The sequence below is a fragment of the Brugia malayi genome (assembly GCF_000002995.4).
Source record: "Brugia malayi strain FR3 genome assembly, contig: Bm_v4_ChrX_scaffold_001, whole genome shotgun sequence".
NCBI lineage: Eukaryota > Metazoa > Nematoda > Chromadorea > Rhabditida > Onchocercidae > Brugia > Brugia malayi.
The window spans coordinates 19,270,742-19,298,145 of record NW_025062479.1 but is presented as its reverse complement, the minus strand read 5'-3'; the positions used below and the strand labels follow the sequence as shown (position 1 = coordinate 19,298,145).

At 32.6% G+C, this 27,404-nt stretch overlaps 4 protein-coding genes and 1 non-coding gene across 6 annotated transcripts; 3 read left to right on the top strand and 2 right to left on the bottom strand.

Moving 5' to 3' along the window:
* Positions 1–3,083: 3,083 nt before the first annotated feature.
* Positions 3,084–3,813, top strand: Bma-emc-6 (Uncharacterized protein; the record flags this gene model as incomplete). Its single annotated transcript, XM_043075408.1, has 3 exons — positions 3,084–3,158; positions 3,404–3,553; positions 3,667–3,813. The coding sequence occupies 3 exons, from the start codon at positions 3,084–3,086 to the stop codon at positions 3,811–3,813; spliced, it is 372 nt and encodes a 123-aa protein (XP_042931342.1).
* Positions 3,814–5,136: 1,323 nt separating this feature from the next.
* Bma-gcc-1 (Uncharacterized protein) lies at positions 5,137–11,386 on the top strand (the record flags this gene model as incomplete). Its single annotated transcript, XM_043075407.1, has 19 exons — positions 5,137–5,239; positions 5,434–5,514; positions 5,583–5,650; positions 5,802–5,900; positions 6,166–6,252; positions 6,377–6,508; positions 6,708–6,887; positions 6,976–7,070; positions 7,135–7,255; positions 7,630–7,747; positions 7,950–8,047; positions 8,658–8,840; positions 8,976–9,066; positions 9,334–9,421; positions 9,675–9,823; positions 10,020–10,094; positions 10,549–10,681; positions 10,907–11,025; positions 11,214–11,386. 19 exons carry the CDS (start codon positions 5,137–5,139, stop codon positions 11,384–11,386), a joined length of 2,193 nt encoding a protein of 730 aa, XP_042931341.1.
* A 4,313-nt stretch (positions 11,387–15,699) lies between these two features.
* Bm14610 lies at positions 15,700–15,772 on the bottom strand. Its single transcript has one exon. It is a non-coding gene; the product is annotated as a tRNA-Arg (tRNA).
* A 1,081-nt stretch (positions 15,773–16,853) lies between these two features.
* Bm10299 (Uncharacterized protein) lies at positions 16,854–21,648 on the top strand (the record flags this gene model as incomplete). Of its 2 annotated transcripts, none has more annotated exons than XM_001898239.1 (7): positions 16,854–16,946; positions 17,416–17,520; positions 17,815–17,964; positions 18,507–18,627; positions 18,832–18,995; positions 19,097–19,250; positions 19,589–21,648. In XM_001898239.1, the coding sequence occupies 7 exons, from the start codon at positions 16,854–16,856 to the stop codon at positions 21,646–21,648; spliced, it is 2,847 nt and encodes a 948-aa protein (XP_001898274.1). The 2 variants fall into 2 exon arrangements, with proteins under 2 accessions (XP_001898274.1, XP_042931340.1); XM_043075406.1 differs by having other exon boundaries at positions 16,881–16,946.
* Positions 21,649–25,363: 3,715 nt separating this feature from the next.
* Bm13126 (Uncharacterized protein) lies at positions 25,364–26,050 on the bottom strand (the record flags this gene model as incomplete). Its single annotated transcript, XM_043075405.1, has 3 exons — positions 25,364–25,379; positions 25,607–25,694; positions 25,927–26,050. 3 exons carry the CDS (start codon positions 26,048–26,050, stop codon positions 25,364–25,366), a joined length of 228 nt encoding a protein of 75 aa, XP_042931339.1.
* Between the last annotated feature and the right edge of the window lie 1,354 nt (positions 26,051–27,404).

The window sequence follows — 27,404 nt, the reverse complement described above, 5'->3', positions numbered from 1 at the left end:
TCCAGTGTTAGTGTAACCATTTTAACATTTCCATGAAAAGAAATCGAAAGATAACAGATGGCTAAAAAAACAATGGTAATTATTTAAATGAGTTTCCATACCTGGCTTTTATTTTGACTATTATGGATATAAAAAAGATAAGAATATTGGAAAAAAAAAATCTATCCAGAAATTAATAGTTCAAATATTTCATTTTGACAAGAAGTAAACATTTGGTTACTTCGAAGTTTTCAAATTCAAAAGATTAAGGCCCAAAAAACTTACTCAACATGGAATATTCCAAGTTCAAGAAGTGGTGTTTTCATATTTGCGATAGGGAAAGTAGAATTCTCATCAACGAGCTGTTGCTGTAGTTCCATGTTTATTTTATCTTAAGATTAAAAAGAATAAGAAAACAACGGATTGCATTAGTGGTACTACGACGAGAATCGCTATAAGTAAAGAAGTAGGAATGGTCAAAACTGCGATAAAGGAGAAAATATTAAATGAAAAAAATTCGTGTGTTTGAAGGAATTTCGGAAGCATGAAGACTCCTAAAAATATAACAGCAATTGCATCAGTTGAAATCATTATACAATTTCTAATGCATTATTCCTTTCAAAAATGAATAATTTATCTTACAAATAAATGAATCATTTACAAAAAAATATCTTGAAAATTAAGCTTCTAATTTTTAGGGGAAGTTCATGGTTGAGTAGTGTAATGAGAGGAGTGGGGAATGAAGAATACTTGAAATTAATCGGAATGGATTAATTAAGAAATAAATCATAAAAAAGAGAATTACTTTGTAGTTGAATACATCAAAAGTTTCTCTTAAAAAATTAAAAGAATTAATGTAATTTATGCTCAAAGTGAAACGTATCAAAATAATATGCTATAATTGATACTATGAAGTGAAACTAGAAGAAATGTGAGAATGAAGAAGAAATCGAATTTCATTGGAAATAAAAGAAAGTTGGCGATTAAGTTTTTAAAAAACGCGGTATCGATCAGAGATCTACTTAAAGACTCGACGAGTGTAACAGTTGCATAGTTCGGTGTGTGTTGAAAAGATATTTATTTCACCGATATCTTCTTAGTTTCTTCAACATTTTTGATTTCTGTGTATGTGTGTATGTATGTATGCAGGAAGCACACATGAATTGATACAGAATTTGCATTTTTTTCATGTACAAAACATGAAAGTTAGTTATCAAAGTGCTCATCCATAGGCCTCCTTTCGTCACTCCTAGCTCCACACAATGAGAAATAATATTCTTGGACAGAACGAATTCATTTCCTTTACTGATATCCGACTAATATTCTTCCGCAAAGGCAAACAAATCGGAAATGGATGCTATCATGCTATCACGAGCAGTATCTGTGAGTGTTAACTATGCCATGTTGTGTGCTTCTTGCTTGGCTTATGCTAGGCTTCATGTAATACAAAGTTATAATTATAATTAATTTCATCAGAAGAGCCCATAACAATTAATTATTAATGGAAGCCAACAGAAACGATAAGTAATTCATTAAAAAAAACAGAATCAAAAATGATAACAGAATATTAAGAAAATCAGAAACTAAAAGTCATTAAAAGAAACTAAAAGTTTTATTACATCACTAGCTCAAATAATCTTTTCTTACACCATGATGTGGCAATTAATTGAAACATGTTTGTAACGATCATAATGGATCATGTATTATTTATTAAAATGTGATGAGAGTGACAATTTCCAGCTAAATACAAAGTCATAATGAGAAAGTGGTCATTTCAATGCTAGCTCGTCACTTCACTATATTTCAACCATATGGATTCCAGTGCAGTTAGCAATTAATTTAAAGTTGGAAATGAACTGTTTTGGTTAGTAAATGTAAAAATATTCAGCAAATGACATCATCAGAAAATACTGAAACGCTAATGCATAACGATATTTTTAATGGAATCAAATTATTTTACATGGCTGCAGAAAAGTTGAGTACACTTTGTGAATGGAAATCTTCACTTCTTTTCCTGAAGCAGTTGAAATTTTTGAAGAAACAGGACAACTGTTAATATAAACGAAGTAGTTTTGTCTTGAAAAAGGCCAGGACAAAAGTACTTTGTTGATATTGATGCTCTAAGCTGATTGTTGGTTAGTGACTGGTGAGTAGTGATTGGTGATTCAAGCTGATCTCAAATTGATAATGTCAGCTGGTATCTGAAAAGCTAAAAGGTACGGCTGAACAACAGTGGATTAAAAAAAACTTTGGGGGAATTTATTCAGCAATGAGAAGGATGTTTGAAGTTAAAAATTGAACAATTTAAGAAAAGCGGTTCAAATGAGAGAACTGGTCAGTTGAAGCAAATGGTCAAAGTTTAATGTTATCACACATTACCATCCTTCTGAAGGTTAGCTCACGAGGGACAATTGCTCATCAGGGAACTGAGAGAGCGATGATTTTTGTTCTTAGCAATCCGCTTCCCTCGTTCTTCTCAAATTGGTGCTCTCATAATATTTATTCCAATTTATTTCTGCTCACTTTCTTATGGTAACAATCAAGAATATTGCATATCGAACTCAGACAATTTGACCACTTTGAGATTATAAGGATGTCAGTAAGTGTCACTCAGATACTTCTCCTCTTTCCACCTTAAAAAACATTTACGTATAGAGTGTAGCATTACCGAACATTATCGATTGTTTAATCGTCACACCAGTATGCACCTTGAGACTGGCTACTTCGCTGCGTCTCCTCGTACTGACCCGCATCGTCATCCAGCGCGACCCCGTTATTTCCGTCAAATGTTCCGAGAAATGTGACACAGTGTTATGGTCAGGTTGTGATGTTATAGGTGAAAGGAAGTGGGGCAGATAGTTTGACAGTTCAGAGGTAATAGAGGTTAATAAGTTATGTGAGACAATATGCTGGTGGGAGTGTAGGGAAAAAGAAATGTGGAAAATGTAGTGAGTTATACATAGGTGCTGTCACGTGATAACAGAGGTTAGAAGAAGGTCATGGTATGATGTTTAAGCATTTGTGAATGGATGTGATATGTAATGCCAAAGAGAGTGTGATAATGACAATGGAGCTGTATTTTAGGTTGAATACAAGTTGACAGTATGGCACCACAAACGGCAAGTGCCAGACGTTTAACCAGTGAAAATTGCAGAACAAAGGACGTGGAACAGGTGGCGGTATGTATTAATTGTGCTGTATTTTTGTATGAACAAATTTCAGGAAATTACTGTTGTGTCTCACTTTATGATACTTTTGATGCACAGATAGTAAATCGGCCCATTTTCATGTTTTCGAGCTCTGAAAAAGGTATTGCTGTTCTTATGGTTTTCTAATCGTACTAATGAACTGCTACAAGCTAATAGGGAGCTCTACTTTGATTTCTCATGCGTTTTACAGATCATTTAGCAACAAACGATTGCAGATATTTAGTGAGGTAGCCATGCGACACAACGTTGGTGTTTTGGAGTATTCAAGGACATGTCAGGCAGCTGCATCAGGAATGGCCAGCGGTATTCTTGGATTAACTGGAGTATCTGGATTTATTTTTTACTTCGTTTTTGTTGTTTTGCAGGTAATCTGTCTACTGAGTGTGTTTTCAGTATTTACTTTAGATTTATTTCGATGATCATTTGTGTCATTTCCGTTATCTCCTTATTACCCGTTTCAGCTGCAGTCCTATTACAGGCCTTGTTTTGGGAGATGAAAGCGAATTTTGAGTGGCAGAATTACTTCACGAGTCGAAGTTTATCATTGACACATTCGTTAATATCTGGTTTATTTACCTATATCTTATTCTGGGTGTTTTTATATGGTATGGTTCACGTTTACTAAATCCTATATAGCCACTTCACGTAGCTTGGAATAATATTACTGCATTTGACTGAAAAAATGAATAAGAGGATGTTTTGATGTTTGGAATGTATTAATCTTGTGTACCAAAATTACTTAAATCTATGAAAAACTCATTCATTTGTTTATTTTCATTCCGCAAGCTATTGCTGGAATTTGTTTTTTGTTCTTGATAAATTTGAAATTTTTAAAATATTCATCAGTCAGTGCTTTACCATAATATTAAAGTATGGTCACTGTTGTATTTGCTTCGTTAACAGTTTAATGAAGTTGTTAAAATCATTTGATATGTTTCTGGGCTTCATTTACTGGACAGATTTACTACTATTTATTTCTGTATGTTAGTTTGATTGTTTAGTAGTTTGTTTGGGACTTCTCTTTAGAATTTCCAGAATTTTTCTGTATTTTACATTATATTGGATCTTTCTAATTCTTCAGGATAATGCTTTATATAAAAGTCATCTTCGAAATTGGCTCTCGGTGACAAATGAGAGCCGTTTATTGAGCCTTTCACCAGCCGGTTGTGTAAGTCCATGCATCACCTAATTTTTTATTCTCTAAATTTTGATCCTTAAATCTTGTAATATTTTCAGGTACTTCCTAACCGCTGTCCCTATAAGGTAACAATATGGGGTGTTTTAGAAGCATGTATTATATTCACTGCGTTCATTTTTGATGTTTTGATAAAATTTTTCTTCTTTATCGTAATAATAGAATATGCTAGCGTTGTGATGAAGAATGTTTTCCAAAGTGCAGCAGTTGCACTGTTATGAATATTTGTCTCATTAATTTCATATACGATGAAATTCAAGGTTACTGAAGTTAGAGCAAAATCCGCTTTCTGCAAATGATGTTAATTAGTAATAATATTAGAGACCAGTAATTGAGCGGTTTCAAAATCTTCAGAGAGCTGCTACTATTCAACATGGTTTTTGTTAATCGAAAAGATAACCACAGTCAACACTCAGACCTTAGCGACTTTTCATCGTTACTTTTATGTTTCCAAAAGTGATTTAAGAAGTGTGATTTTTCTCTACTCGGTCGTTCGGTATTTTGATCGGAGGATATTTGGAATCGTTTTTCAAAATTTGTTTTATATTTTTGATATTTTTCAAAATAGTGGACGTTTAGTTTTTTTTTATAGAATTTTTATCGTTTCGTTGTTGAAACTTTGTACCTGTTGTTCTTTCTTCTTGGTGAAATTTCTCCAGGATTACAATTGTTTGCAGGTATAAGGAGAAAGGTCGATCTTTTTCATGTTTCAGGTATACATCATACATTTGTCTTTATTTAAGGCAGGGTACGATGTTGAGGAATAACGACAAAGTGAAACTAAACCGATCGAACCTTATAAAGAAAATTGAAGAACAGCAACTCCAAATCACTGATTATGAAAACAAACTGAAAGGTTTGGAATATTTTAATAGAAATATCTGAGCTTTAAAACTAAAAAGTGAAAGGGAAAGAGGACATAGCTGTTACAAGTGCTTGGAATAAATATATTTTTCAGACTTTCGCGTTAGTGCGAGAAATGACTTCTAGTTCCTTGGATGGTGTTATTTCTTCGTCAGGCTTGCTATTAGTAAATTTGGTATTTTTCAGACTTAATTCGCGCCTACAAAGGACTCACCGCTGAAAAGAATGCTTTGCAGACAGCAGTTAAAGTTTTAGGCTTGCGACAAGGTATGTTTAAATTCTGAAGTGAGCTCTTTAGAGACCATCATTTGAATTAACAGTCACTCTTCTTGCAGAAACTGCAACTAGCTCGCAAGGTAGATCTCATCTCGATGCTGATGCAGAGGAAAAAGAATTTTCTGAGGTTTAACATCCTGTTATTTGTTGTTCACATTTTTTAAATCAAGTTTTGAATTTAACTGATAAAGTAGCGAAAGCTGTGCACAAAACTTGTTTGTGCCTGCACTTTTTAATTATCATAGAATGTTTGCTATAATATTAATTATTTTTTCCAGGAAGATCAAGTCGAAAGTCTAAAGAGATCGTTAGAAGTATTAATAACTGAAAAAAGTAACTTGGAAGCAGCTTTTCGATCTGATAGAAAAGCTTTATTGGTAAGAAGAAGCATGATTTTCTCCTTCCGATTAAATTGACAAACATTCATGTATGCCTAAAATGAATGACTCATTTCTAGCTTCTGTGCGAAATCAAGGATTTCATCTGAGATGAATTTCTCCACAGAAATTATATAGGCATCAGTTAAGTGTGGTTTATGCTTTGCTATCTTTATTTTGGTTAAGTGGGTGATTTAATCATATTTTAAACACTAACCAAAGTCCGAAAGTGAAAATATCTTCAACTTTTTTTGTGGTTTTGCAGGTTGAAAATGAAGCTTTGAAGGAAAGATTGACAAAAGCTGCAGATGAGACTGAAGCGCAAGCTGAAAGATTGGAAAATAGGTTGTTGGTAAATTGTTTTCTCGAGAGATTCGATTTTTTTTTGTGATGAATAATGTTGGTTATACTGCCAATTTAATTATCTCAGCCACTCACTCTTGCAGGTCTGTTCTACTTGTTAAATGTATTTGTAGGAATTACGATCAAAAATAAAGTTAATAGAAGGAGATCGTGAAAAAGAATTGTCAGACCATGGTTCTGTTTTGGCTGCTATTCAACAGCAGTATGCAAAAGAATGTGTGAACTCAGAGCATCTTGAAAAACGGGTATAAAATATTGATTTTTCACTACTTATTACTATAATATTTTTACTGTACTGTATTTTCACTATAGGACTGCAACTGTTAGTAATTTCACAACCTTTCCAATATTCCTTACTTATTGGTTATTATATCGACTTTTAAAAATTGTTCAAAAAATGAAATCGATTGCTGGAAGTTTTTTTCACTGTAATTTCAATTGCAGATAACAGATTTGCATCAAAAGTTGTGTGAGAAAGAAGAAGCATCCAAAGTGCTCGAAATGGACATTGTCTCTTTGAAAGAAGAACTTAGCCGAACACAAACTGAAGTGAAATTTTGGCAGAAAAGAGCTGAGAAAACACCAGCTATACAAGTTCTGGAAAGTGAACTTCAGGATGTGAAGGTGGAACTTTGTTTTGTTTTAGGAAACACAAATAATATGTCGGGTAATCTCCAATCTTTTTTGAAATCATAAATGTAATTTATATCAGGAAAGCAGTAAAAATGAAATTATCGAACTAAAAAAGAAGCTGATGGATACTATGAACACAGGAAGAGAAAGTCGTCTACATGAATTAGAACAAAGGTTATTATGCAAAATTTCGAAGAGTTTCATCGGCAGTCTTTAGTTTATGTAAATTCTAATATAGACTCCAGGAAATGTCGATTGAAATTGGCGTTTTTAATAAAATTCGTACAGAACTGCAACAAAAAATGGATCAGCTGGAGAAAAAAAACAAAACTTTAGAAGATGAGAATGCATTTCTCAAAGTATGTTTGTTTTAAAGAATTCTGGTTTCATGTGAAAGTAGTTTTGAAAACTTGTAAATTCAAGCAAAAATTGCTTGTGGACCCTGTACTAGTCTTTTTACGAAGGGGTAAGACGATAACAGTAAGATGTGCATAACTCATCTTTCTGATCAATAGTAATACTTAATATAGTAGAGCAAATGTAAATAAAATGAGATGCTTTTGGTTTCAAAACATTATTTTCATTATTGTTCTCAAGGCACTTATGACAGAGTTTGTACAACGAAGTGGTTTCATTAAACAAACAGCGCTATAAGTCGGAATCCATGAAATTTATTTTTTTATTCCCCAAGTGTGTAATGATTTATGTAGTTTCACATAATTCTTGCATCTAGGCTTCAAAATCAGCGAAGGAAATTGATGATGCATCTATTGATTTCAAATCATTGGAACAGAATTTCATAGAAATTGCTCAGAAGTTGCGCAATAGTAAAGAGGCGGTCAATTTTCACGGTGCAGCTATTTTTTTTTTTAGTTTATGTTAGAGTAAAGTTTACATGAATTACTGATAGTTACGTAAAAAAGAAAAGTTCGAACCCATCGAAGTAGAAAATTCTCCTTGAATAGAAAAAGTTTTTTAATTTTTTTTTTTTGAAATATTTGACTTTTTAAAACTGGTATTTCATTTATTTTGATGATCTTAAGTTAACTACAGAGCTGTTGGGCCTAGAAGAAATTTCGTGTAAACGGAAAAATGAGTTCGAAAAGTGCAAACTGCAAACTGAAGCAGTATTAAATGGCAAATCTATGAAGGTATGGAGTTTTGTGTTTTTTATTTATCTTTAATATATTGCGTTAGTTTCGTTTGTAATTAGGAAAGTTCATTTATTTATTTATTTTTTTTATTCATTTACATAGAAAAGTTTAGAAAACTGAACGAAGCAAATTCTGAAATTACCGGTGAATAAAACTTCTATAGAAGCTTATTTATCAGAAATTAGACTGCTTATCGCTGTTGTGGTGTAAATTGATTCGAGAATTGATTGCTTTCGAAAATCGTATATAATGAAAAATCTCACATAAATATGCATATAAAAAAATGATGGGTAATTTTGCCATACTTGATTTTTTCATTAAAAAAAACACTAAATATACATACTATTTTGAAATGCAGAATGAAGTAAAAGCATGAATGGAAGTCGAACAGATAGGTAACTGTTTCTTTTTCTAAATTCACATGAATACAAAGTTGGTGTTAACTGTAGAGTTCTTTGTTATAGAAGAGGTTTTGTTTGAATAGAAACGACGTTGTGAAATTGTAAAAGATAAGTGCGACAGTTGAAGAACAATCAGCTTTCAGTGCTTTTAATTAGACACCAAATATTAGTATAAACCAAAAAGCTTCATAATTTCAGTCTTTCAGGTTGATGCGTTGGAAAATACAGGAACACTATATACATTATCTTTGTTACCTGTGAACGAATGTTCATCTTGTGCAGCAGCAGAAGGAGATTTGCGACATATGCGTGCAACAGTGGCCGAGCTTCACGAGAAATTTCATTCTCTTGAAATTGACCATGCGAATGTAAAAAGCAGCTATGAAGAAGTAAGATTTTACAAAAATGATTATTTAATCACACTTTCCAAAGATTTAATTTTGCTTTAGAGAAAAATGAACTATGTTGCATTGTGTCGCAAATATATTTCCATCGACTTGTCTGTTATATAAAATATACTGTAGAAAACAACTCAACTGCAACTAAAAATTGTCGAAATGGAAAAAGCGCAAGAAAGTTCGGCTTCTGATTTACGCAATCAAATGCATCAAAAGGGTTAGATGTCATTTCAGTTCGTCCATCTCGCTTTATTTTCTGCTAGTCATATCACAGCACGTAAAAAAATTTGCTTTCTTTTTGTAACAAGTCTCGTTTCTGCATTCATTTTTCAACTTCTTATTCATATTTTACTCTTTTTAGTTCCAACTTCTCATTTATATTTTACTCCTTTTTTTTAATTTTTTAAAAACTTTTTCTCCATTCTTTTATACTGCAGTATTTTTGGGTTTTTCCATTAGTTCTTATTTTCGCTCATGTCTTTAGTGGTCGAAATGGAATCAGAGATGCAAAAGCAACGCATCCGAGCTCTGGATATTCTTGCAGAAAAAGAAAATGAGTTGGAAATTACGAAGTAAATCTCTTTCTCTTGTAGGATAAAGATGGGTTTTATTTTGAGAATATTAAAGCTTATCTTTTAACTTGACATAACATTTAATTTTAACATTTCAGAGATATTGGCATACATTTTCTTTCATGAATGCATAACAGTTTGATTCGGGAAAAATTCATTTTTGAAGTGAAACTTTGGTAATTAATTATGCGTTTTCTTTTCTGCATTGGAAAAGCTTACTGAGTGAGAGTTAATATTTATTCATGAATTCAAGAGCTATATTGGCATCTATAAGAAGTCAGCCAAATGTTGATCCAGTAGATCCTCCACAAGGTACCTCGTTCCGATCTGTGAAATATCGAAAAACTTGCTCACACGACTTATTTGGAAGTAACGCTTCTATTGATGAGCGACGAACTGGAGGTATTTTTTAAATATTTCCTTTTCGAGAATAATTCCTTCAAATGCATTTCGAAAATACCCATCTTTTTATTTCCTTCATGAGGTCTTCCGTTAACATTAGATCATTTGAAATATTGACAGTTTAAAGCTTTCTTATATTTTTTTTCATGCTATGATTTCTTCTTTTAACTAAGGTAGCTTTTCGCTTTATTTGCAGAAATTCGAAATGTAATCGATCATTCATCAAGTGATGTCGACTCGTGCTCCAGTGTCGTGGATGAGCACCATTTAGGTAAATCAAAAGTACTGCATTAACATTTATTTCATAATCGCGAAACATTATTTATATGGTTTGTCAATTTTTGCTTTTTGTAACTGTTTTAGCTCTAGGATTTTTCATTGTTTCAAATTTTTGCTCTCGATTTTTGATGTGTAATTTTTATAACTTAGAAAGAACAAAAAAAAAAAAAAAAAGTTATACATGATGCAGATTATCATTATTTGAATTCTAGTAAGAATTTCAACTATTTCTTAGTATTTGAATATGCTATTCCATTGTCTGTTTCTTTTCATATCGGTTCAATTCATTCGTTTTCTAGTGATTTATTCTCTAATATCGTGTATAACTACTACTATCATTTTTGCAGTGATATTTAATAATTTTTCATTATTTTCTTTTTCTCAATTCTGTTACTACTTGTGATTTGACGATTCTCTACATTTTTGAGTAGAACTTCAAGTTTTAGAACGTTTATCGACTTCACCGAATAATGCACAAGTTCTATTCAATATTCCTGGAATTATAACTACCGCAGAAACTCGCAACATATTTTACGAGCAACAACTTGTCAGAAAAGATAAGCAAATAATGGAATTAAGGTACTTACTTAATTTCCTCATTAAATGGATTGTAGGTATGGCTAAATGCTTACTTATTTCTTTTGAAGTAATTCTATTTAACTTTAGTTTTATTATTCCCACTTTCCCCAAATAATGCAAATTATACTATTTCTTAATCAGAAAAATCTCTTAATTCATTTTCACATTACTGTTTAGTGTGTGAATACGAGTAAATAAAAGAAGGTGGAGTAAACTGATCTTTAGAAATGCCATGCATGTAGCAGAATTAAATGCTCGCGATATTCAACAAGCAGCTCTCACTAAAGATTTGCAACATTTCGAAATGGTGGAGAAATTGAAGGATGAAATCAGGGTTTTAGAAGGTTGATAATTTCTAATAAAATTTCGTATTCTGACTTTTCAGTTGTAATCCCACATTGTTGATATCAGTTAAGTTTACCTCATCTATTTCTATTTATATCAGTATGCATAACGATTTTTTTATCCACTTTTTTGTAACAAATGAAATTAAATATTGGAAATTCCTATCACATGTCAAGTTTCATTCCAGGAAAACTGAAATTTTTAAGCGTCGATTCAAACATGGAGTACTTACGGAATGTTTTCATTCAGTTGCTGCACTGTGATAATTCTTCCGGTCGTAAACATATTTTGAAAGCAATAGGAGCTGTATTGAAATTAAGTGTGGGTGAGATGCGAGCGATTGAAAGACATAAACTGTAATGGTACCATTAGGGGATTGATTGGTGATAATGTAACGGTGCATGTACTGTAGAAATAGGAATAAAAATAATGCATCATTCTTGTGGTTCTTAGTGATTTTTTTTTCTTTAACAAGGTTTTAGCTTCTCTGCTTTTATGCTGTATAATATTTTTTAATTTGTTTTATTAAAAGGTATTCTTATTTTTGTACTTGTTGCTGCCAACAATTGTTAGGTTATTACTGTTCCAAAAATTTGCGATAAGGTTTGTTTTAGTTTTAATTCCAAATATTTTAGTAAAAAGAAAATCTTCGAAATTGAATTTTATGTGTTTTAAACATTTATATTCTGCAAACCTCAAGTTTTGGATTTTTTTATTTCGCTTGTTTTTAATGTTTTGAGTCTGTTGTATGTTGCTTTTATTCTTGGTTGATCTTTGTTAAGGTTGGTGTTTTTGAATGTAAATGACCCGTGTTGCAATCATTAGAATTGAATTCAGACAATTTAATTTTGTAATTATTAGTTTACGTTGGAATTGCTTTTGGCAGATGACTAAAACCGACAATACAAACGGAAAATACATTGTTGCTTTCTCCCTTGAAGTTTATGAGCGAATCAAAGAAGCAAGTCTTTTCGCCTTAACACAAACCACTGTTCTAAAATGAATTTCGGTCAACATATGCCTAGAAAATAAGGTTTTACAACTGCGCTAATGCTTAAGTTACTAGGCTTCCCGAGAAGAAGCATTTGAAAAACTGCCTTCATTGTAGTGAAACAATGATTCTCTTAACAGATAGTTAAAGCAAACCAAATCATATATGTCGAGAAATGAATGCCTGATGAGCTAGTCGGTAGGGGTCACTGCTAGATGTTATAGATAAGAGTATAACACTTATAATTACCAATTAGCAGATCATTAATTTCATTCATTTCAACTAATTTAGCGTGATACAGCATAGGCTTTCATTTCGGCTTATGTGAGGACGGGATTGTTAGGGCATATGTTCCAGTACTAACCTTTGTTGCTGTTATCGACGCATAGCTGTATTTTCTGAGAGATTAAATATTACATAAAAATTCTATGATCCTAATTTATCCAAATCAATGAATCGTGATATTAAACTATTAATTAAAAAGGGATGCTATTTGTATCATATCATGTGCAGTTTCGTGATGGCAAAGTGATAATAAAGTATTTATTACTGTTATATTTAGGTAATGAACAACTGATTAGTGCATGCATCTCGTTTTACCGAATATGTTAGAAATGCTTTGGTGTGTTAGAATAAATATCAAAATATTTAATTGACGCAGACGACATTTTGTGCTTTAATACTCGATAGCTAAGCAATACCTCCATAACTTTAGTGATAAGAATTTAATTTCATTATATAGGCTTATATGATCTTGCAAACATTAAAGTATTTCGGAATGGTAAACCGGATGGTATCAACTGTATTGGTGTATCCTAATCAATTGAACCCGTAACAGATAAGTTTCCTGATTAAAGAGGGAAAAGAGAAAAAAAAGGGAAACTCCTTCAGAAAATTGCTCGTACTAGAATACGATGTTTGCTATTCATGTAATATTTATTTTGGGTTGAAATTGACAAAGTTTGAAATTCTATCAAGTTGAGGAAAGGAAATAAAAGTGCGATAAATCAGTGACCACTGGGAATCACTTTAATAATAGTAATTCGGGAGGAAGTTGAGAAATGCAAATTATAATGAAAATGGGGAAAGTTATTCCGTTTTAAATGTTTGCAAAAAGGGTAGAGAAAGGAATAAATCTTTAGATTGTTATCAACACAACAAAGTGGAGCTAATGTAGCACCAATGTAATTTGTAAGTCATTGTGATTTACATGAATCAGAGGGATAAATTGTGTTTGAAAGTCTAATAAGTAAATAAGTATTTTATGTTGTGATATGGATTCAAACACTTTTAAGGAGGTGTGCATGGCAATTTGTTAGGCAAGTTCGTGCTATTGTACGATGGTAAGTAACGTTGGATGCAGAAGTGTATCATCGAGTATTGTCACTCTGTCTGTTGCAGAAGAGTGACAAAAAACGTCGGACTTTCAATCACTGCGTAATCAAAATTTTTTTCACAATATTCGTTTCATAAGGCATCGCAAGAACTTGCAACTCTTATATCCAAAAATTTATAGTTTAGTTACTTATTGATCAAATGAAGTTCAGTTCGATCCCTGCATAACATAGTGATCGTAATACTCGGTGTATTGCCACATTGTTTCGCTTAATTCTTTTCGAAATGTGGTCTAATTTCACTTTTTTTTTAAAAAAATAATGGTCCAAGGAACTTATATAAGTCCTGTAATAAAGAATGTGTTGCTATAAGAAATGAGTAATTGCTTGTTGTTATCAATATTTCCATTTATTATCAAAAGAAAATTTTTCAGCAAGTTTTTTTTTTTTTTTTGTAATCACTGTTAACCTTTCTCAAGCAAGATTAGGAAACAGTTTTCCTAACATCCGTTTGCGCCTACAAAAATTTGTGAAACAGAAAGAAATAATAAAGTCATTGAGTTCGTGTCATCTAGTAAAGTTTTTGTCAAACTTCTTTAAGTTATATTCATATCTGTTGAATTATTGTTGTTGATCGAAGTGAGAAAGTACAAGAGTGCTAGCAACAATAAAGGAGACATAAGCAGTGTGACAACTGCTAACATTAGGACAAGCAAACATTTATGATTTGTGAAGTTGTCCCTTTTGATCAGAAGTATGAGTGTTTTTATACGCAATCTTCTACTAAAATCAGTTCAGGAGGTAACTGTTTCATCTGGGATTAGTTATTCTTCACATTTATTTCCTCTATTCGTTACTCTCAAGCCGAACTATGTTTCGTTTTAATCCATTAAGCTTCATTTCAGCATATTTTGACCTGCCTTCATTGCAGAGTACTAATTTCCATACAACATGGAGAAGTATTGTGCTAGCTGTCATTTTATGCTACCTCAGAGGTATGCTCACTCTTTAAAAAATCAGACGGCTTTTTTCTGTAGCTTACATTCATAATAATAAAAAAAAAAGCTACTAACGTTTACAACTATTTTAGACAGTGTTCGTTTTCCTGATGAACGACTGTGGGCTGTATACAATATTCGAAAGACAAATAGTAAGGTTTAAATCTCAGTTGGAAAGTGTATGAAAAGCTCTGGCGGAAAATGTCTTGAGATATTTGAAAGACAGCGCAGTCTTGCCCACTTCCAATGGTTCTATCGGAGCTGTTAGTATCGATCCTTTATTTCATTGTGAAATTTTCTTCAGCTTTCTTTTTTTGTAAGAAAAAAGAATTGGAAAATCAAGATGGCATCCTCTTGCTCATCTCAAAAGTTAGTTGCAAGCCAAGATACGTTTATCAATCGTTAACCAATTCAGTTTTTGTTCACCCTCTTTAGGAAACAACTGATAAAAACCCATGAAAACAGTTCATAAATATATAAAAATAAATAAACATCAATAATGTTCTAATTCTAATTTAAGTTGAGTCGTTGATTTTATCGCTTGACTTCTTCATTCGACTTAAGTCATTCCTCGACATATTCTCTTCACATATCTTTTGACCAGCAGTGGGCATTTTGTACTGTCCAGCGATCTTTAAGTTAACCGTTGTGACTGTCCGTGAACGTTTGGCATTTCTTGCATGAGAGAAATTTTTATTTGTTCCACTTACATCCACGTAGATTTTGCGCATGAAACACTCAACCAATTAAGTTTCCCTAAAACATTTCTCCTTTTCAATCTAATATCGTTTATTCCTATTCTTCCTCCTAAATTTATATCAAAATCTCGCGTTACAGTTGCGTTAAGCTCGTTATGTATCTTTTCGCCATCATCAGAATCAATGAGATAATCATGATGTTTTGATCATTAGAGAATAAAATTATAATTTTTAAGTACTATTTGCTATGTGTTAATTTCTAAACAATGCAGTACTTCATATATAGATAGATATGACTGATATATCCGGAATCATAAGATATTCTACGAATGAACAGAATAGTTGATGTGCTGCTCATTCATGACATATAACGCTATTCACAAAGGTTTTGAGATTCTTGCAACTCATCACCGGAACCTGCCGCATTTCGGCGGCTATTAATAAACTCTTTGTGCTGAATGCCTCTGTTTATGTGCCGGAAAATGTTTCTTCTTCCCACTTCTCAAATAGTACTCCACAAGCGACTTTGCACCATTTGCTTTCCCACGCGAATTACTGACAACATGCACATTCTAATTTCTGGCCTCTAAATGAAACCAATTGATCTGCTTCGCTTAGATTGTTCAACTGTTATGTGATAGCAGCAAAATACCGACCCTGGCAGGACTCGAACCTGCAATCTTCGCCTCCGGAGGGCGACACCTTATCCATTAGGCCACAGGGCCCATCCCGAATCCCCCCATAGTTCGAGGCAAGAATATTCCTTTATCTCCCTCATTCTTAATTATCATTGTCGATATTCATAAAGGGTCAAGCTAATGACCAGTTTAACATATGTGTCACATACATCTCAACGCTACTGTAAAAAGAGAAATACGTCAAAATTTACTGTAAAAAGAGAAATACGTCAAAATGATTATAATCAAAATGGACCTCAATGAAAAATGAGCTCAAAAATTTAAAGGATATTTCGAAAATACTGAATAATTATAAATTGATGAACTGAGGAAATTAATCGGTTATTATTTAGGAGATTGAAATTCGTAGTTGAACAGCCACTATTACCGAAGGATCGTAAAGAGTTGGAGTCAATTTCATATATTGGAATAATATCATGATCCACCACTATTAATTATTGGCACACTGTCGCACAGAATGTTTTGTCAGAAAGTGATCTGACCTAAAGACAGATAAAATTAGAACTTAGAATTGGTCGATTATAATTTAACTATTGATCAATAAACATGACCTCAATCTACTTCTATCACCGTACCGCCACTTTTAGCCGCCATCTTCTGTGAGCGGAGAATTTGCCCTAATCGGCAATTTTCGGGTATGCGTAAAAGTTACATAATGGTAATATCATACAGCATACGACAGGCTTGAGAAATCTATTTGTGCTTGGCCATTTATGAATTATATTTTTTTTCTCCAGTATATTCGCCTTGCTCATTTTTTTTTTTTTTTTTTTTTTTGTTAGTATTAGGAACTGTTTTTTTTTTAAAGAACTGTTTTTGGTTGGTATAGATGAATATTATTTCACAGGTTATTAATTAAGGAAAAAGATAGAATAATAGAAAGTTCTGTCAACCAAAGTTTCCATCGAAGTTTCGATTTCTCAAGTTGACAATAATGTAATTGTTATACATTATTTACATATTTTTTCTTTTATTTGGAATTTTTTTTGAAAATTTTTGACTTGAAAATTTCTTCGCCAATGACTAAAATGAAGAGGGCGCTAAATTCAAATTATTTTTGCGATTTTCCTGTTCGCTGAGTTTTGAATTTTAATTAATAGCTTTATAAATGAAAGAAAATGAAAGAGCAGTTGCAATGAATGAAGGAGCGCAGGTTGTCGATCGCTACAACTTAATGCTGCGCATAAGGATCGCCAATGCGGTAATAATTTCCGCTTGATGCATTTCTTTTTTTACCGAACAATTGTTAAAAAACTTTCTTTGTTTAATATCAACAATTACTGCGAAACAGTAAAACGTTAAGGAATAGTAAACAAAATATCAGTAAACATTATGAAATATAATAAAATAAGTATAGCAGATTAATAAATTTAAGTTCAGTAACATTGAATTTGTTTTATGAAATGAATAATAAGTAAAGAAGCAGACTTCGGATTCTTAGTCTTAGCTTTGAGATCTATATGACACCGTCATTTATCGTGTAGCTTCCATTAAATCACAGATCAAAAGGATTAATCCGCTGTTGGCATTTTGGACGTTTTTTAAATGTTTGTAAGATTAAGTGACAATAAAATACTTTCATCGTGACTGAATCATATGAATTCATTGTATTTTTTACTTACTTTCCGGTATAACTTGTGAAAATACATAATTATTTTCTGCTTTTGCAGCTTTCGCTGTTTGATGATGCGAGACAGAATTTTCAAATACTGATTGGAAATTATGGTAAAGAACTGACTAAGGAGGAAAGAAATTTTTTTGCAGTCTTCTACAAGGTTTGTAAAACTTGAATTCTAAATTTTGAAATACAGATGCAGGCTTATAAAGCATCTTTTTTAAAAGTTATACATGAAGTTACGTTTTGAAATTAACTTGCAAACCTGTTTTCATTCGTAATGATTCTAAGCCCGAGAACTTCATCAATGTGGTTTTCATAGTTCAAATGTGTAATAATTTCCGTGGAAGTCCTTAAAAAACAAGCGTAATTAGAAATTATTCATTATTATGGTTCAAACTTGTCCACTAATTTTAATTTCTACTGATCGAATTTGGTATATATATATATTTAGAGTTTATTGGACAAATTTCGCAAAGAATATAACATGTACATGGATCTTCAAAGAGAAATACCACGAAGAGAAATTCTTAAGCACCGCATTTTACGTGACAATATGTACCGAGCACGTTATGAAGTGGTCACCATTTGTAAAGAAGTGATTGTAAGTTGTGATTTATTTTATAACTAAATTCTACAGAAGAAGCAAAATAATGCTGGTCCATGAAGGACATCGTACCGATGCTTGAAAGTGCTTTGATACTCCCAACTCTTTTTTGGGATTTCTCAGATGAAGAAGACTCTTAAAACTAGATGAGAATTTTGTTGCTTTTCTAGATTACGACCTGAGGATTCGTTTTTCTAGTGTATGAAGATTCGTTTTTGTTGTTGATCGTCAAATTGCTGTGATCATAGATCATTCCATAAGTTGAATAGTTTTCCAGAAAAAATTCGATGATAACGAGCAGACAATTCTCTTAGCTTAATAATGTTAACTTATTCGTCTCCATAGTTGCTAAGGAATCGAGAAGTAATGCAGATTTGTTCAACTTACAGAATGATTTATTAAATAATTATTGTTAACAAAATTTTATTAATTTACATTTCTCTTGTCCAGAAAAAAAACCAGAAGCTTCTTTCTATAATTAAGTAGTTGTTTCTAATAGGCGCGAATGGTTCATAAGTCTGAAAATGTTTACTTAATAGGATATGATCGATCATGGTATACTAGACACGAAAAATATTGAACTGAAAATTTACTTTATAAAACTTCGTGCTGATTATTTTCGGTACTGGTCAGGTGTCGTAAGTGAAGAACAATTTTTTGGTAAATTTTCCATTAAATTTTTTTTTTTCCATTTACAAAAGTAGTAAATTTGACCACAAATGATCGCTAGCAAGAGGTTTAAAGATCAGTTCAGGCATGCTATGCTTAAGCACAACTTTATATGAGATATTTGTCGCCATGTGAACATTTTCCATCACATCTGCGATATTTTCCGTTCCTACTGAAAATAAGGCGTGGTTCTAGGTGTACGTAAACGTGCCGAGGATTCTTATCAGCTGGCACTTGAGCTAGCAGACAAGAAGCTCAAAAAATACCATCCTATACGTTTAGCTCTGATGCTCAACATGTCTATACATTATTATGCTGTACCGTGTGAACGTATCAAAGCTTTGCAATTATCTATGCAAGTATGCTATTATTTCAGTTTGTTTAAAAGAAAATGCTGAAATGCTTACTACAAATATCCATCCGCCTATTATAAAAAAGTAATTCGTGACAGCAATTGCAGGCAGTTACTGAAGGCAAAGATCATACTAAAAATGACGCAGACATTCGTGAGGTGGTAGATTTACTGCGAGATAATTTAGACGCTTGGATGGCAGATCTTGGTCCTAAGGAAGTGCATGAATTGGAGATTCTGGAAGGAGCAAGAAAGTGGCATGGTGATTATCGCAAAATGTACTTTAAATTCATTCCTTTTCTCCCTTCAAAACTTTCCCAATCCCTTCCGATTTCTCCTTTCTGTCACTTTCAGAGAGAGCTTTTCTATCTCAGACTGTTGTAGAATGTTGAAACCTGACAAAAAACATTTTACCTGATGTGCAAGTGATATTGTAAACAGATGTCTAGTAAGCACAGATAATAACTATCATTCAGATTATATTATCTATGCTATATTATTCCTTATTTAGCAACTGGTGACAAATCCATCGTTCGAAATGAAAAAATTTACGAAACAGCTTTGTTACTTTTTGTACCAGTAATTTTATAAATTTTATAGGGAAGGGAGCAGCAGTACCGTCCGCACATTTAAGACGTCGTTTATCCGGAGAAGAAAGTCCGAAATATAACACTCCAGTGCTAACACGTCAACGATATTTCACTATTCCACAACCGTATGTACGATATAATAAGTTCGATGACATTTATGTTTGCAATTATGTCCCTCTAAAGCGAAATCCTTCCGTTTTTTATGAACCACTGTTCGAACCTGAAACGATATATCCTGCTTCGCACAAAAAAAAAGTTCCTTTAACTGTGACCGAAAGCGTTATTACTAAATCAAAGAGTACCGCAGCTGAACTGAAAAAGACTCAAACGAAATTACAAGTCACTACATCCGTAGCAACCACCTCATCCACTATTTTAGCAGCAATTGGATTATTACCTTCGACCGCAGCTGACCAGGAAACAAACTATACAGAAGTACCAGAAAATATACATCTTTCCACATCTCATATAAAGCCTGTAGAGTCTACAGTTTTGCTTGAGGATGCATCACACGAAAAGCACGTATCGCTGCCAGACCCTTTTGAAGGAATACTTCAACCGATCCTTAGTTTCTCGTCCACACAGTCCTCATCCACCACATCTTCGTCCACCACAACATCACAGTCATCGCTGGATGAACATAATGAAGACGACAACGGTAACCCTGAACAGAGAGAAAACCGCCCATCGATATGGACTAGTGCACCGCGTGATATTCCACAACATAGACTAACTCCAACAACAATAGATCCTATAAGCAGGCTGACAAAACGACTTCGAAGTTTCGAATCTAGAATGCTATCTATAAAGAGAAGCCAACTTAGACTGGAACAACTATCAGCGGAACAAGGTCAACAATCAAACGAAGAAAATGATTCACCTCTGGAACTACGCTGGACAGCAGGAGTAGCTAATGAAGAACCGCAAACAACTTCGAATATTATAACTGCAGCCACAACGTCACCGTTTCACGTTCCTCAGCAGGACGTGACAAGTGAGATTTCAGTTCCTTCTTATACTCAGATAACAAATGAATTTATTACTGTTGAGAATTTACAACCGAAACTTCAAAATATACCCACTGACAATCGCGATGCTGAATTGCAACAACGGTCTACTATTTCCTCAAATCAACCTGATATGCTTACTTTCCTTCCGAAAATTAAGTCCTTTGCTTCACATCAACAACGCCAAAATATCACAGAGACCGAGCCAAAAGATTCTTCTACGTCTTCTGGAAGCTTTGTGTTTCCAGAATCTGCACCACCAACTCCACCACCACAAGTTATTTTCACACCATTCGGTCCGAAAATCGTTGGAAACTTTTCGCCAACTTCGTCGCTTGAAGGAGCTGTTGCAGCGGTATCACCTCCTTTGTTAGAGAATAAAAAAAGATCGAGAGTTGTAACCTTTAGTGAAAAGTGTACTTACTGGCCTTTGCAATCAGCAGTAGAAACAGGAAATTGGAACAGACGATTTTCAAGGCAAAGAACAAGAAGACAGAGATCATCAATTCGTCCACCTCCTCTAAGATCACCAACACCAGAAATAGAAGAACAGGTACCTTGTCTGCCCCGAAGTAGCCAAGAAATCGCAGTGGTTCCTCAGCAAAACCTAAGTCCTCACCAAACCTCATTTAATCGACAACAATTTCACAGAAAAGGCCAGGCATTAAAAGGTCGTAGTCGACGCAAGTTATCACAACGGAAACTACTTCGGCGTTCTTTTTCAGCTCCTCGAGAGGGTGCTACATGGCCAATTTCTTCCCTAACACGAGAACCGCCTTATTTCATCTATATGGTTCTACGACGAGCTTCTGCTGCAAGTGGACAAGCCTTTGGCAGGCGATTTCTCTCGGCACATTCAAGTGCTGAGGATTTGTATGACGAAGCTGCTGAAAAGGCCTTTCCTGATCCATGGGCTCCGAGAGGAGCACGGACGATGCATAATACCTTTCCTATTACACCGTGGTATCCAAATGAGAAACCTCGTGTTCCATGGATCCGACATCAATGGCCTTACAGAGGAGCAGGAAATGAAGAAAATGTTTCAAGTGGAATGCAAGACTAGACAACATTCTTTTATTTTTCGGAAAACTAACTCAACAAGTCCATCTCAATTCGTCATATGTCAATAACTGACTTCAATTAACCTATTCTGAACAAATAACAGCAGCATAACGAAACAACAGTGCTTTTGTTAGATCATTTAGAATCAAAAATATTGTGAAAAGTACCACTAATATTTTCTGGAATTCACTTGTTAAGTTACCGGAACTTTGCTGGCGATTAAATAAGGAACGAATTACTTAAGCGTGAAAGAAAAAGTATTCAGTGAGAAGATAATCAAATAATAAAATGAAGAATTAAAAAAATATATTTTATAATTTCGATAAAAATCATAATGTTTGTAAATGAAACATTCAGTGAATTTTAATCGTCGTTAAAGATATTCACTCAGCTTACGTGAAGAGCAAAGTTCTGGCAAGTAAAATATAATGCCTCATTTATTAAAGTGCTTGGTTAGGACCGATTTCGATACATCCAGCAAGAGTTAAGAATTGATTTAAATTCATAATTTAGCATAGTGCAGCTTAAAAAAGTTTATTTTAGTACTGTATAGTATTGCTTATGAAGCAAGAAGAATGGCGGTATAGTACAAACTGATTTAATTTTAAAGTAACGTATTAGTCAGTATAATACAATGCCGTGAAATGACTACAATGAATTTGCTCCAATTGATTATTTTCTCAGAATATGAATTGTTGAATGAGAATTAATTTAACAGTAATCATTAGAGAAGTTCAACACCTCCCTTACTTTCTTACTTTTTTATTCATCAGTGGTCTATTGCTGCTCAGTGTTTACACTTATTTTAAAATGTATATATTTGCTTGTTTATATCTCTTTAGGTATGTCGTTCATTATATCATCTTCTATAACACTTTTAGTTTTATGATTTATCATTTACAAATCCTATCAGCTTTGATGCTCATATTATTAGCATAATCCTTCATTGAATGATATGATTCAAATTATTTTGCTATTCTGAAAAAAATATTTGAGATGGAAAAATCACAAGAAAGAATGTACTTGAAACATGTCCAATACAAACTCGTTACTTCTAGCACAACGTAAGTTTGTTGTAAATTAAGTCGTGCAATAATTTATTTCATTTGAATTTTAGGAACTTGTAGAAATGATACACTGTCTTTTGCTGGAATGGAAAAGTGAGTATAATGCAATCACAATAGCGTTCAATTAGAAGTGTATTCAATGTAAGTAAATCAATTTGGTGCAATTAAATATACATCCTTATTATCGGTAGCCAGCATCAGATAAAGATGTTTCACATTCTAGCAACATATACTTACATTAGAATTTTTGTGAAACTTGCAAATATCTCAAATCACTGAGCCTCATTCCTTTATTTATATTCGACGAACTCTGAGATTCATTCTATGACACTGTCATAAATTGAGCCACATCAATATGAAGACTTCGGTAGTATTACAGTACTGACTAAAAGTATCTTCCAAAATTATCTTATCAGTAATCAAACGACGTGAACCAGAAATGTACTTCATGATTGATAAAATCAGTAGTTTCAGATTATGAACTACGAGGTTCAGTATTTTTAAAGAACATCTGTCTTATTTCTTAGCAAATACTAGAATGTTATTAAAACTAACCCATTTGTTACTGATAGCAAAATATAATTTTGCTATTTTCAATTGGAAACAAAAATAAAAGTAACTATTAAAGAAATTTTTTGAGAACAGATTTTAGTATTTCCTAAAGAAATATGGAAACGGATATCAGTTTTTGCTCCTCTTTCATCTTATTCTTTTGTTAGATTTATATCAGAAAATCAAAATGTTAGTTTTACTACTATTTGTATTACTACGCAAATCTTTACTTGACTACATGTTAACCTTTAGCATTTAAAGGTATTAGAATTAAATAAACCGTGCAGCATCATCCTAATTTCTCTACGATCATTACAATTTTTTGTCTTCACTGCAGTGTTCCCATCTGCACACTTTTTTCAATTCGTATTATGCATGACCGTACTGTTTTATAGCGAATTTTTTGTTTAACCCTAACAGAGAATTACAAAGATCATAAGAATTTCATATGTTTCTCAACTATATTCTTCTAATATACGTCTGGAACATTGAAATTTGCATATTTAGAGCTAAGTATTTTTCGACTGTCGATGGGTAAAAAAACTTCAAAGCGATTTCAGTCATTTAATTCGCTAGTCTGTGAACAAGGAGGTTTACATTATTTTTAACGAGTTCTGATAATGGTTGATGTTGTGTATGTTTATTTCAATTTTCAAAGTTATTAACAAAGTGAAACTGCGATTAGTATTATGTTTGGTAAAACAAAAATTAACGATTTGCATTATTATGCTTCTATCTAGCAATTAAAGAAAAGCATAAGAAATGAATTGATTTCGTGTTTGCAAACGTTTATTATCCCAACAATAAATTTGAGTGATAGCAGTTATAAGAAAATAGTCAATATTTACGACACAAAGATATAGTTTGTGAGATTGTAGATTATATTCAGAGGATATTAATAATATACCCCTGGAAAAACACGAATTATCAGTCAGTGATCTGCAGACAGAGTCAAACTATGAGACTGTATCAATTAACAAAAAACGGTGTACTTATTTCTTAAAATGCTTTCCGATTTAAGCTAATTTTTGCAAGAGTAGAAATGGAAAAAACTGTATGAATAGAGCACTTGCGCCTTGCTGATTCCAGTGTTCTATGCCTCCACTTCAAACTTACATATGAAAATAATGTGATGCTTACAAATAACATTCATCAATGTATAAGAAAATACGAAACAGTTGGGCAGTAATGAATGTGTGGCGAACGTTAATAATATTATCTATATATTTATCAATGATAATATTATCAGAAAAAATTTTAGCACAATGCGTGTGAATGAAACAATGAGAGAGTTGCGCATATTCCGTTTTTGCTTGTCAACGATACACCTAATTTAATCGAATAGAATTTAATCGGCAATAGCAATTAATATTTCTAGGAATGAATGATAATGATAACTCCGGAGAATAATTAGTGCAATATTTCTAGGAATGAATGATAATGATCGATTGCTACTCAGTCTTTTTCAGAAATGGCTGGAAAGGAATTTTTTGAGATTGTTTGAGAGATTAAAGAATTACAAACAAAAAATTTTGGGAAAAAATCAAAGTTTTTTGTTAATAATTGTAATTTTCAAGACATTTCCATCTGGCAATGGCCAAATTGCTCATTATAGCGAGCAGGAATGCATGTTATTGTGGATTCGTCCAAATTACATAGAAACGTGGCAGCAAATGGATTTTGTCAAATTGTTGTTTTCCCTTTATCTTTTCACAACCAATGGTGACTTCATCGGATTACCTCATGTCGAACCTTCTGGTAATTAACTTTAATTAAATAATTAAATTTAATTAAACTTCCACTAAAAGTTTTAATTGTACACAGTATCATAGATAGAGTGATAAAATGTAACGATTTACTTAAAGTCCATTCTATGCTATATAATCTGTGTATTAAAAACTTTTTCCCTATAATAGAAAGTGAAACTTGTAAGTACCAAGCAAAACACTCAAAGCTTACTTAAAAATTTCCAAAAAAAAAAAAAAAAAACTACTTAACATTTCACTGCAGCATAGTTGGATATGAGCGAATTTTTCACACCGAAGAATCCAACGGTGAACAAATATTTGATTCTGAGGAATCAACTTTGAATTGCGGTCAATTAGAACAATCGCTGCAAAGAACACTTAAAGTTACTGAAATCATGTCTCAGCCAATTTTTGTCGTCTTTTCCAATTTGCAAATTTGTCTTCTTGTACTAATTACAGAAACTTCAGCTAAGAAAAATAAAACTAAAAACAGTTCAAGTGAAAAGATCTTCAACTCTCAAGAAATCACAAAAACATGGATTTCAGCGATGGTAACAATTGTGAGTGAATCGTAGTTACTCGATAAGCTAACCTTCGACTTTTGTTAGTTTCATATTCCCGTAGCTCAGTGAGAATTTGTGAGAATTCCTCGATGCAGGTGATAATTTCGGACACTTTCTCTAAATATAAAATAATTCATTAAAAAGTAATGTAAACAAAAATATAGTTGCATTGCAGCACTGTCAATTTTGCGTTAAATCGATTCCATAAAGGTTTTGAGTACGTTCAAGCTTAAGCTTAATAACAATAGCAAACGACAGATTGTTTGGAAGTTGAAGACAACAAGTGCATTACGGTTTTTAATATGCAACTTGTTAACATTGCTTTGTTCCAGTCTGAGAATTATTTCACCTGTAGGTTTCATCCAGCAGAACCAGGTTGTACCGGCTTTTATAAATGGTAAATGTATCCTTTCCTGGGAATTTCCTAAACATTGCCAAAATTGTGATAAAGTGAAATCTGCCAAACTACTCATATTTTTTCAAATCTATATAGAAACGGGAAAATTACTTGATGAAGGCAGCGCAAAATTCATAATCTAAATAAAAATGGGACTAAGCAATGAGAAAAAATGAATTAACAGAGTTATTAACTTACTCAACATTACAAAATTTATTTGGTGCCAAATCAAAAAATTAGTGTAAAAAATTGAACGAAAATAGCCAATTTAAAAGTAGTAGCGAACGTTGAAAAATATATCATCGCATCCAAAAAATATCATTTTGCTTCAATATTTTTTCTTATTTATTTTTTTTTTTTTTTTTTTTAGTGCGATGGAATATGAATCACATTTATACAATAGGCAATGTTCCGAATCATTGGATTGTCCTCATATCCGAAAATGCATGTCCTGACGCGGCAAAGTTTGCTGCAGTGCAAGCGTTTGCATCGACTGAGGAGTAATTCGCTTATGTGAGTTAACATTTAATCTGATGGAATTGCTTATAAGCGTTGGCAGGATTCTTAAATAAACTGAAATATCATTTTTGAAATCCATCTAGTTATTTGAAATAGAAAGAAATAGAATTTTAAATTCCTATATCGATTTTCGTAATATATTCCATATCTTTTCACTTCTATTTCAATATTTTTTCTTATCGTGGAAAGCTAACCTTTATCAAAGATGTATTTTTATAAGGATTTTTTTTTTTTTTTGTATGGTTATAAGGAAATACAGAAAATATTTTTTCAACTTCAATTTTATGGCAAATTGCATCTGTAATTTACAGTTATGTTAGTAACAGTATATTTCAGAATAACTCTTCCACAGATAATTCCTATTATCACAACGTAAATCAAAAAACGATGTTACAGCGGCAAAAGCAGAATTCGATAATGAAACCGTTTGGCACACTGGAGTAATTTTTCTATTATAGGGAAAAAATCATTACTGCTATGTTAAGCTTTGAAAAGTCAAAAAGCTTACAGTGTTTTAATATGATGTAATGAACAGGAAGCCAAATAGAAGGAAATAAGAGGAATGAATGGTTTCAAAACTATTAAAAGACAAATTCATATTTTTATTGCTTTTTACTAGAAAACAGCAATCAACAGCAAAGAAAGACAAAATAACTTAAGATAAATCGATAACTTGAAACTTGAAACACTTACTGGCACTTTTAGAAGTTTTTCAACCAATTATATGTAAAACAGCTCATTAAGTGTATCCACGTGCTCGTAAAGTATATTCAGTAAAATATCTGGCTATATAGGAAACGAACACAAATAGTGGCGGTATTCTTCTATCGTAAAAATAATTGCAAAAATTAAAGGCACATTATCAAACCCGTAAAAAGGAGAAAGATGACATTTTTATTATAATTATACTC